The following is a 12,209-nucleotide window of genomic DNA, read 5'->3' on the forward strand; positions in this document are numbered from 1 at the left end:
AAATGCTCCCTTGAGTTTGTTCATCAGCAAAGACAGCTTTACATGCTCTGCAAATGACCCACATGTTTCACCTCTGCAATAACCTTCCTGAAACATAGCCCTGTGGTAGCTGGTGGTAAGATCTGAGCATGGGGTTTGCCCAAGGCAAAGCACCATTGGCATCTGCTAGCCCTTTTTGTGGGCTCCAATGTAAGCAATAACTAAGCTTTTATGTGATGTTGACCTCTCAAGTTGACTTCAGAGAACATTATCTAGCAAATCTGATGTGTCAGGTTTCAAAGAAAATAGTTTTCCAGATCAATCCAGGTGTGATTTCCTTCCGGATAAAGGACGAAATCCTTTGGGAACCCAGCACTTTGTGGAGGCAAGGTTAAGAGCAACAAACTTTCCTTCTTCCCAGACTGAAATATCAGCGAAACCTTTTCTGTTAGGAGTGCACGTCTATCCACACAGGGTCAGGTCAATGCTCTATAACTCATCTTGCAAAATTGAAATACAATTTTTGATTATCAGAGTCGGGTAAGGATCAGAAAAATGGCCTGACATATTGCATACATATATACTGACACAAGGTTTTATTCAACAAGCAGGTTCTGCAAGAAACCTACTTTCCCTGTACAGATACAGCAAGATTTAAAAATAATATTCATTACGTATGGTTTAGAATGCAGCTAAATTAATGTCTTTTCTGGGAATCCCCCAGTGCGTACCTCAGGCTGTATATGAAACCTCTTAGGAGAATAGAAAAATAATTGTTTTGTTGCCCAATGGAAACCCAAACCTGAAAACCCATGTGTGGTATATTCAGGGTCCCAGTCTCTCATCTGCTGCTTTAAATGCTACCTAAGAAGTAGTACAGTGCCTAAAATGATCATAAACAGCTCTGGAAGTAAGAAGGGATCTGAGACATGCAGGTGATCTTAAATGGGATATGGCTAGGAGACTGGATTAGGAAATGACTTTACCTGGAACTGGACATGAATTGCGGTGTCTTGCATCGAAAAGAGGATTCATGTTTAGATGGAAAAATTAAATTGTGATCAAGGGGAAACTAAAAATTGGCATCAATTTCATTTGGATTTTTGTGCTGGCAGGTGAGTAACTGAGCACAAGTCACATTCCTCTAGCCTTTTGCTTTCTTATATCCTAGCCATGCAGTCTGAGCCCTACATCTGAGGGGATGCTCTGATGTCTAAGTGTGGTGTGGGGTAGGGTGGTGGTCCCTAACAGTGCAGAGAGAGGTGGATGCTTATCTCAGGGAATCTAGTGAGTGGCAACAGTCCCTGCCATGCACATACCATTGCTGTGCTGGTCTGTTCTCAGCTTGAAGTCCAGCTGGAGCTCAGAGTTATTTTCTTTCACTGCTACTACATCTGCTAGCCAGGAGACAATGCAGGTGACCCTAACCCTGGGCAGCCCCTAACTGACAACAAAGATAAACAAAAGTTAGAAAGTTATTCTACTTCTGCTTTTGCTGCCACTTGCAATACCTTGTTGGGAGGACGACTATGTGGGTTAGGAACAAATCCACTCAGCCTGCAGGTCCTGGGGTGGCTGTGCACCCTGTCCCTTACTGCCACCACCTGAGGTTGGTGGCCAGAGTTTTAGAAGCTGGGGTCAAACTGGGCGGGGGAGGGGTGGGATGGGTGTGTGTGGGGGGGTGGGGGCAGTGTGTGTGGGGTGGTGTATGGTGTATCTATTTTTTCCCTTTTTTTTTCTTTTTTTTTTTTTTCCTTTCCCCCCCCCCCCTTTTTTTTTTTTTTTTTAACGGCTGCAGTGAAGGGCTGCATGTCACCAACACTGGTAACATCAGTGTCGTATGTCATTAGGGGGATACCCTACTGTGGTACCCAGCCCTGCTGGGGAGGCACAGACTGATTTAACCCCCTGAGCGCCGGGGCGTAGCAGCGGCCAGATTTTCCCGAAGAAGGGGGGATTCCCCACAACATTCTTTCCTTTCTACTCCCCGCGCAAGCCCTGTAGCCATCAGTAGGGGCAGCTCGGGCAGCGGGAGAGGCAGCAGCTGTATTCGGAGGAGGCAGCGCATTGCACTGCGCATCCTCCCTCCCCACCCCCTACTGCTTCAGGCTTCCTCCCTTCATCCCACTATCCGCCCCCTCCCCCGCATCCCTTCCTCCTGCATCCTTCCCTCCTGCATCCCTCCCTCCTTCCTTCCTTCCCTCCCTCCGTCAGCCTGCGCAGAGCCGCGGACATGGCGCTCAGCAATTTCCTCTTTGCTCAGTGCATCTGCTACTTCTTGGCCTTCCTCTTCAGCTTCATCGTGGTGGTGCCCCTCTCCGAGAATGGCAACGACTTCCACGGCCGGTGCCTGCTCTTCACCGAGGGCATGTGGCTCAACGCTAACCTGACGGTGGAGAGGCAGCGTTTCACTGTACAAGAGTGGGGGCCCGAGGCTGCCTGCCGCTTCAGCATCTTCACCGGGCTCCTCTCCCTCCTGCTGGCCACAGTGCAGGCCTGGAGGACCCTCTTCTTCCTCTGCAAAGGGCATGAGGAGTAAGTATCCCTGGGGAAGGCAGGGTGTGCCCATCCCTCCTGCAGGCTGGGGCAAGTGGGAGCATCCTGGGTGTGAAGCACTGGGCTTTGCACCATCCAGATCATCCTGCTCTCTGGGGGCTTGGGGTGAGGCAGTGTATTGCCTGTGTCTGTCTGCACACACACACCATGTACACCCCACGTGTGTCCAGGGTCCTCTCTGGACAGTGTTCTCCTACATGGGTTTCGGGTAGGGGGACAGATTCACTGCTTTGCACCCGCTGACCTTTAGAGGTCTGGGGGCAGCATCTAGCCAGCAAAGCTGTGATGGGCATGGAGGGTTTCTGGGGTCTTGGGGTGATGCTGGAGGCTGGGGCTAGCAGGTGTCTCCTGACCATGGTCCCACTACATGTCCCTGTAAAAGGGGGCCTTCCCAAAATGTGTATCAGATGTGTGAAAAACCTTGAAACAGGATGGTTTTACATGGTGGGGGGGAGGGCAGAAGGGAGAAGTTGGTGGTTCCCCTCTTTTTCCTGCTTTTGTGGTGGACATGGCAACAGTTGCAGAGAGCAACCATTGCTTGGTTACGACATGAGAGCAATGTTGATCACTCCCTGCAGCAGCTGCAGGGCTGCACTGACAGCTGGGTACTGTGCTCAAGTAAACCAAGGGGCATCATATCCCAGCTGAAATAGTGAGAGACTTGGTGGTCCAGGAAGCAGCTTGGGAGCTCTGTGCTTGGCTCTCTGATGGCCTATCCTGCCACCTTGGGTAGAGCCCCTGACACAGGTAACCCAGCCTATGCGTGTTACGGGTCCAGGGCCTGTCAAGCATCCACCTGCACAAAAATAGGAAGGCAGGAGCACACACTGGTGACTGGCTAGACAGGAAAGTTATTTCCTCATGGTTTAAGGAAAATGCCAAAGGCAAATCACTTGTGTCCAGATCTATTTGTCCTAGAGGTTTCCTGGGTCAGTGGCTGTTAAATCTGGGCTTGTACAATACCCCGATATTGGTAATATCAGGAACTGTGTAGCAGTGTTGTCTCTCTGGCTCTTTCTGACCACCCTCAAGCTGCCTAATGACAAAACATGGTATAAGTATAGACTAGAAAGTTATTTCCATATTAAAAATTACCTTACAAGTTCTAAACATAACCATGCACTTCTTAATACATTTGAATTCAGCTTCCTCAGGTGACCAGATATCTATAGAGGATTAGGTAAATCCAGATGCTTTTTTTAAGTTTTGTAGTTCAGAACTAGTTGATTTTTGGAAGAAACCAGCAGTAAGAATCTTGTAATAGTGAAAATTGGATCAGATATTTGGCCTACTTCTAGACATGGCTATTTATTTCAAAACTGTTCAGACGGCCCCTGAAAATTGTCCCAGAAACAAAGCAAGTTGGCATGACATAACCATAGGCATCACAAAATGGTAAAACAAGATGAGAGAGAAGCTCCTGGAAAACAGCATTTTCCTATTAAGAAAGAAGGTCTGTCTTGTACCAGATCTGCTGCTGTCTGTCAAGCAGGACACATGCTGTTAATGCTTCAAATGGGCACAAAACCAGTTCTGTTTAGATGTAGAGATAAATGTGAGCTACTCATCACAGATGAAAATTGCCATTTCTGATTAGTTGTGGTAGTTGAGGATGAATCACAATGACATCACTGCTGATCCTATTGAGCAGGACCACTGCTGCTGGGCCAGTCCCAGGGTGAGCTGTCCAGAGGCAGTCAGGGTTGGCACCCTATGGATCCTAGCAAGGTGGCCAATCTTCATGTGAATGCTTGCTGCTAAAAATCCTTCTTAAAAAGCTCTCAGCACCCCTTGCCTCCAGGACAGACAGAGCTGAATTTCCTTGCGGGAGTAGAAAAAGCAAGCGCTAGCTTGCCAGTCCTGCTCTGGGCCTGGGACTATTTAGCTCAGCTGAAAGGTAGAAGTACAACTCAGATACTTCATTACCAGGAATGCAAAGCAACTTCTACTTTGACTCTAAGCATGTATTACTACAGGGCATTCATTCAGTCTGGAATGTGTAGCTCGAAATTCTGATCTAAGAAGAAAAATAGGTGAGGAAGAGAGCCAGTTTAGCACAGTTCTCTACCAGGATGCCCTGGCCTTATGAATTTCTAGCACACAGTGATGTTTACTGATTGCCAAGTACAAATCAAGCCCTGCTTTGGCAGTGGAAGGTCAGATTCTGGACCCTGGCATCTCTTCTGCTGCAGAGTAGGAAGCAGAGGGAGGACTAGACATCCTGGGCTGGTGATGATCCGCCAAATAATCCTAGTAACTGTTTTTTTCCAGAGCTCTTACTAATTCTGATGTCAGCTCTGTTTTTATTCAGTGAACAGCTCAAGTCTTTTCTGACTCTCAGGCCAGCCCACCATGCTGAGGTGCACACAGTGGATACAGTCTTAGCAACACTTGGGATGAAATGCAGGCTAGGCTACCCCTCTAAAGCCATGTCAAACCAGGAGCATTACCCCACTGGTAACTGTTTCATTTTAAAGAAATTCTCCTTATATGCCTCACCACATACAACCTGTAGAAATTAGGTTTGTCTAGCCCAGAACATTCCTAGGATTCAAACACTGACTCAAAAAGTCTCTCAGCTTTTCGTTTAATGAGCCACCATGGAAAAGAAATTGCTGTTTGTTTTGTTTCATTTTGTTTTGTTTTTCTCTGTGGTGAGCAGACTCCTATCCCCAGCATAATGAAAGTGGCACTGGTGGGAAATTCATCATGTTCATCCTTACCACCTAATCTGGATAGGATGACCTGCCTCTTGCAGATGCCAGTCTTTCTCCAACCTAGAGTAGATGTCCAGTTTTTAGGTAATGGGAGTGCCACATAGGGCAGTTTCAAGTAGAGAAAGCGCTTGGTCAGATGGATGAAAAAAAGGATTAGAAAGTTTTCACTAGCTAGAATTAAGTAGAGGGAAGTTAAACAGTGAGGTTGGAATTCCCTGGCCTCATAGGACCACTGTGAGCATCCTACCACATACCACTTCAAAAATGGCATGTACCTAGAACTAACCCTGGTTGGGCAGATTTAACAAGGCTGATGTAAACTGATATTCAGCTGCCAGAAATAACACCAAAGTCAGAGAAGTTCCAGGAGAAGCTGGCCTGCTCTGCAAATTGCCCACAAAACTGAGATTGTTCTCCTATGATGACAGTACCTTGTTACGTTGCTTAAAATGTTTATTTTTTACATTGCTTAAATGTAAGTTACATTGCTTAAAATGATTATAGCTATCAGTACTGTTTTTTTTACTTTTAGTTTCCTTCTCCTAGGCAATTTTTTATCCCAGTTATGATGGGGACATAATTAGTCATGAAATAATTTTAGCTCCATTAACTATATAATTTAAGTTAATGACATTTATTTTTAAAATTGTGATTTTCATCATTACAGCTAACAAAAGCCATGCTGTGTATGAACAGTCACCACCTATTTTACATATTTAAAGCACCATCCTCTTAAGATGAAAAAAATTATCAAAATCAAAAGCACTTATAATGTAACTCAAAATAATAATCTGTAGTTTTTCAATGTATTAGGTGTTCTTAATTAAACCAGATGTGTTTCAAATGGAAACTGATATCTTTGTGCTCAGTGTAGGCTGCTTAGAGAGACTGCTGATGTTGTGTTTCAGTTGTTTATGAGTTACATTTTTCTTTCTTTTTATTGCAGCTCTTTCTTTTATGCCTTCCTGAATCTGCTGATCAGCGCCTTTGTGGTGTTTATCACATTTATTGCTAGCACTATAGTGAGTGTAGGATTTAACATGTGGTGTGATGCAATTACCGAAAAAGGAAGCATGCCAAATAGGTTAGTATTGAAGAATACATTTTCTCCTTTTTCTTTTTTTTTCATAAATGCACAAATGAACAGTGATGTTACAAACTGTACTTATTGCACGCAAGGTGAGCAAGGGTGAGAAGGCATCTGTAATGTGCAAATCCAAATTTCTTTCATCTGGAACAAACCCCCCGGAATATATTTATTTATATATTGCTTTCAGTACCCCACAAAGAAAAGTATGTTTCCATGGAGTTTCATGGTCTCTTTTAGATTCATTATTTTATACAAAAGAAATCCATTAGCTCAAAATGTTTTGTTTTCAAAGGAGAGCTAGATTTGGAAATGCTCTAAGAGTAGGTGGAGTGTGGTCTTGTAAGCAGGGCAGGGGACTTGGAGTCAGGGCTCCTGGCTTGCTGTCCTGGCTCTACCACCAACCCACTGTGTGACAGCGGTCAAGTCACTCATCCTGCTTGTGCCCCAGTGCACTGTCATCCAAAATTTGATGTGAAGATGCTGACCTTGTAAAGGTGCTGTGAATGCCCTGAGAGCCACAGAATTGAAAGTGCTTTGTAAGTGTCAACAGATTGTTGATACTTCCTTACAGTGCACAAAATGTGCAGCTCCTAAAATGGTCTGCTGTATCCAATGATGCTTATGCTCCTTATAGGAAACAAGATAAGTTGAGGTAGGTTTTTTCCTATCAAACAAATAACAATGAAGAGCTAGGAAAAAGTGACATTTTATGTCATATGATATTAAATAAACATATTATTTAAAGCATACATTTATGTTGCGCATTGCCGTATGTTGTAAAATGCCATAGTAAACGTTCTGTTTAGGGCGTCAACGATTAACTGAATTATTTGAATATTCGGTTAAAAATTCAATTACAAAAATGTCTAATCGAATATTCGGATAAGAATCCAAGATGACCGACAGCACTGAAAAGGAGAGAGAAGAGGCTGCAGAAATCAACCAAGAGCTAGAAAGTCATCTTCAAAATCCTGGGAAATTTTTCACACCAGTAAAAGTCCAAGTTATTTGTAAAATCTGTAGGCAGCCTCTATCTTACCATCAGAGTATCGTCTCCTTGCTGGAGCATCTGAAACAAAAACACCCACACAAGCCCTTCTTCTGAGGCTTTTCCTGATGAAGTCAAAAGGTAATGGAGGCTCATACGCTTTGTTTCATTGAGGGGTGAAGCAACCAACATGGGGCGATGCCAGATGTATATATGTGGGAGGCTTGGGCATAGTGGGCGAAGATGGTTTTAAGAGTACTGTTTTCATAATAATTATTACAATTCCACTTATGGAAAATTGATGTTATCACTTACATAATTATACATTAGTTTTTCATAAAGAAAGTAATTACATGCCTCTTTTAGCCTAGTTTTAGAGAAGACTGTCAAGCAAACTGGTTACTGTGATAACTTAAATATCTTCTGATGGAATATTGCCATTGTGACAGAAACAGATTTAAGATGTTGCTTTCTTTTGCATTGGGTTTGTCTGTTTGGAATCTCTGAAATAATTTTCTTTTTTTCCCCTCGAAATGCCTTCCCTGGGTAGCTGTGAAGAATTACAGGATATAGATCTTGAACTGAACTTAGAAAACTCTGCTTTCTATGACCAGTTTGCTATTGCACAGGTAGGTCAGACTAGGTCATAGTTCTTTTCCAGTTCATTTGCCACTTTCTTATTGATCTGGGATTGCTGGAGCTGACTTACCATTCCTCTGAAATCAATGAGAATGTTTCCACTGGGTTCAGTAAGTGCTGAATAAGGATGATAGTGATGGGCACATTTGCATTCTAAATTCAAAATAGATATTTTTGCATGCGGGTGTGTCAAAACCTGATTCTGCCACTGATCTTGTTACTCGTGATGGAAAATTTATTGTTTCTCCAAAAGATGAGCTCTGCAAAACTTGCAACACTGGTGTCCTGGAGCAATTCACTGCTGTTCAGAATAACGTCTGAGGCTATTAGCTTTGCCTTCCATGAGTTTTTCTGAGATGGTCTGAGCTATATAAATATCAGACCTTTGAAAATAAATATTACTGTCATTTAGACAGGCTGTTTTCCAATGAATCTTTAAGAATTCATAGAATCATAGAATAGTTAGGGTTGGAAAGGACCTTAAGGTCATCAAGTTCCAACCCCCAAATTAAACCACTAAAACCTTTCTACTGAATAGGCTAGTCCTAAGTTAACAGTCAAAGTCAGTGAATACTGGGACTTGGGCATTTGTGCGTGTGAGCACACACTAGATCTGCAAGGAGGATAGCCCCATCCCTGTAGGGCTGCAGCTATACACATGCTTCTTACATTGTCCCTCATGGGAAGAAGCATTAGGTTGCCTGGGGCACTCCTCAAAGGTGGCTTTTGGACACAAGCTAGTTTTGTGTCTTCATTGTCAGCACTGATATGTGGATACGCAGCTCAGATGTATCTGCATGGACCGAAATCTACTGTCAAAGTGACCTCTTTATATGATGCTAGCCCAAGGCCAAGCTGTATTTTGCAGCAGATTTTGCTATTAGATGCTAATCTACCAGCTAGTGGGAAGGTAGCAGAAGTCAGCCTGTTATTGGTCTGTAGATTTGAGTTCATGAGAACTAAATGTCCGTGTCCACCTTATGGTCTCTGGGTGGATGGTTGGGAATCTATATACAAGAAAAGTAATTTCTCTAACAAGAAGCTATGCCTAAAAATTAAAGTTCCATGCAGTTGAAGGAGAGTTAGCATATCACAGTGTAGATGGATCAGCCCAAGCCACTGAATGTGGCTCCCTACATCAATCCCCGTCCCTTCAAGATGCTGCTGTGTAGAGCAGGCTAGCTCCACCCATGTGCAGCCACTAAACTCCACAAACAACCAAATGTGAAGAATCTGGAAGCAGAACAGCTCCAGAAAAACAGCATTTGGCTTTAAAAGCTGAACCTGGTAATATCAAAGTGAATCTTAATTGTGACTGAAGAAAGGCTGAAGTCAAATTCTGCATCAGTTTTCTGATATCTAGAGTATGGTAATCAGAGTTGAATGAAGAGAAGAATGGGTTTGCCTCTGCAGGGCAACTAAGATGCTTTGAAATGGTAGAAATAAAAACTCAAGGATAGACTAATGGGCTAAAGCAAACATTTCCTTGTAAGTGCAATAATTTCCTATGCAGGCTTTACTTAAAAGCAGTGTCTGTCCCTGTATCTCTCATGTTTCCTCTATTTGGATGCTTCCAGCACATTAGAATGGCTCTGGGATTTTTACTGAATTTGGTTAAATCCAAGTAAGTTCTTTCATATCAAAGATGCTGAGAAGACCACAGCAGTAGTAGATATCTGAATGTCTATAAGATAACATTTCATTAATGAAGTAGTGCTTAAGATAGGAATGTTAATCTTCCAATTCTCTAGATATAGTCATATAAAGCCAAATTATTATGTTCTTATTTCCAGAGTTTGTAGAATAATTTAAAAGTATTTTTTACTGCTGAACTGAGATAATTGTAAGTATGGGCAGAAATAAGAGAATTTCCAAAGTGTGTAAGATATATAGGAACATAAACTCCCTTTAAAAAATAGTGTCCCTTGCTTATCTAAATTGACTGTTGGAGTACACAGCTGTATTACTGTCTGGAAATGTTTAAATATTTGTATTCTTTTAATTAAAAATTCAGTATATCAAAACTGAAATACTGTGATTCAATTAGTGCTTCTTTGCTAAAGGCATCATAGAATTAAAATGGAATTTCTGCCAGAGAGCCTTACTACAGATGAGCTTCCTCTGAGTCAGGGGTGCCAACATTTTTGTGCATGAACCAACGAAATTGCAATTATCTCTATGAAGTTAAGCAAGAGAGACTACGTTAGTGATGGAACTTATTGCAGATCTGAGACTTTAAGCCCAGGTCTGTAATGCTAGACGTAAGTGAGCCACCAGGCATTTGGATTCACTGTAGTGGGTTACTCTTGCTCTCAGAGTTCATACTGAACCAATTACCCCAGAATGCGAAGGTTTTATTTGTACAATTTTCTCAACAATATTTTGAATATAAATACCTTAACTTTAACACTTCTGCAGGGGTAGTGGAAGGCTGGAGGGACTTGGGAAGACAGTTTTGGAAAATACCTCAGACCATATTGCAATTCTAAAGTAACAAAAGTGAAATAATCCCAAGAATTTTTGGGCTGGCCAGAATGCTGGATATGGGAAGTTCAGAGGATGCACCTCATTTATACATATTTCTTTTTTTCATTATTGTGCTTAGCACTTTTTTTTTTTTCAGTTTTTCTAGTATGTAAGAATTTTTTTTCCTTTAAGCTAGGAATAATTTGTGTGGAGGAACAGTAGGGTCAGGACCTCACTGGGTGTGACTTGGTGTGACTCTATGGGGTTTGGTCCAGCTGAGATTTTGATATTCACCTGTACATTTGACTTTGTTTTTACAATACAGTACTGCACTCTTTATAATTTCTTTTTTATTCTAGTTTGGTCTCTGGGCTGCCTGGTTGACTTGGCTGGGAATTACCATTCTGGCTTTCCTGAAGGTTTATCACAACTACAGACAGGAGGACCTGCTAGATAGCCTGATTCACGAGAAGGAGCTGTTGCTAGGAAGATCCTCTTCACGATCCTCTTTGCAAGACGAGAAAAGTGGCATGATCTAAAGTGTAAGCAAATTTCCAGGGCAGGATGTAGATTTTAATATTCAGTAGTGTGAGCTGAAGTTGAATCAGGGTATTATCAGGTGTTGGAGAACTTTTCTTTCCTGAAAAGAGATGTACTTGAGAATCACCCACTTCCTCCATGAGAAACTATTGGCAGAAATATTACTCTTATAATACAGATACTGTAACCTGCTCTTGCCAGCAGAGTTCCTACTGCCTTTTGGGGTGGGGACCATTTTTGTGGACTGAGCTGGCAATACCAGGCTACAGAGTCCAGGATATTTTGTCAAACTATTCTGCAACAACAGTTGTCACTGTGGCTGTGTCCAGTTCCTCTTCCTTCCCTCTCCTTCCTTTTGCCAGTAAAGCCACCCCTATTCTCACCTTATTTTGCATAATTGCAGCTCCGGTACAGGTACAGACTCTCACTGTCTCTGCTTTTGCTGTATGTATGGATGCAGTGCTGACCAACCTATTGCTCCTGCTCTGATTTTGAGTTCATTTAGAACATAGAGACCTGTGTTCCAGACTTGATAATTAATATGGGGCAGTGTTAATGAATTTCATGCAACCACTATCTTCTTACAGTATCTGTCAAAAACTGTATTAGTAGGATGGATGGTGGAGAATTTTTGTGGGTTTTTTTCTTAGATTTTGGCATGATCAACGTTTATTATGACTCCTGAAGTATAGTGTAGCTAGCAATTGCTGAAGCTTGCAACTAAGAAATTAGGCTGAACAGGTAGTATTAATGCTTGTGCATTTATAAATGTAACTTGGTCCCTAACATTGTATACTATTCAGTTATGAATGTTAGAATTTGCTTGTGATATTTATTTCATATGGGGTATGCAAACTCACTATAAACATTTGCATTGTGGGTATCTCTGTTTATCTATAAATATAGCAAGGAGCTTGAACAGCTGAGGTATTTTATACATAGTTCAGTGTTGAATGGTTCCATTTTCCTAATTCATGGGCAGGAGTTCCAAGGCTGATGAATTTTGTTGTGAAAAAGAGCCATTACTTATACAAAGCTCACTAATGGCTTTGTTGTTGCTTTCAGTTTTGCTTGGCTAGCACTTCATCAAATAAGGTGTATGGTTTAGATGAGAAGTAGATGTGGTAATTAAAAGTGACTCAGATGAGCATGGGATTTGCACAGCAGGAAAGTAAAGTTGCGCTAGAACTAGGCAGTTATCCCCTGGTATACATCTCACTGAAGACCCCGATTC

At 42.3% G+C, this 12,209-nt stretch overlaps 1 protein-coding gene across 1 annotated transcript; it reads left to right on the forward strand.

Moving 5' to 3' along the window:
- Positions 1-1,927: 1,927 nt before the first annotated feature.
- TMEM179 (transmembrane protein 179) lies at positions 1,928-11,910 on the forward strand. Its single transcript, XM_061376128.1, has 4 exons — positions 1,928-2,514; positions 6,199-6,336; positions 7,881-7,959; positions 10,795-11,910. Exons 1-4 carry the CDS (start codon positions 2,213-2,215, stop codon positions 10,972-10,974), a joined length of 699 nt encoding a protein of 232 aa, XP_061232112.1. The 5' UTR covers positions 1,928-2,212; the 3' UTR covers positions 10,975-11,910.
- Positions 11,911-12,209: the final 299 nt, after the last annotated feature.

This window comes from Neopsephotus bourkii, unplaced genomic scaffold (genome assembly GCF_033783945.1).
Source record: "Neopsephotus bourkii isolate Nb327-2 ecotype Australia unplaced genomic scaffold, CSIRO-AGI_Nbou_v1 NB_1707, whole genome shotgun sequence".
NCBI lineage: Eukaryota > Metazoa > Chordata > Aves > Psittaciformes > Psittacidae > Neopsephotus > Neopsephotus bourkii.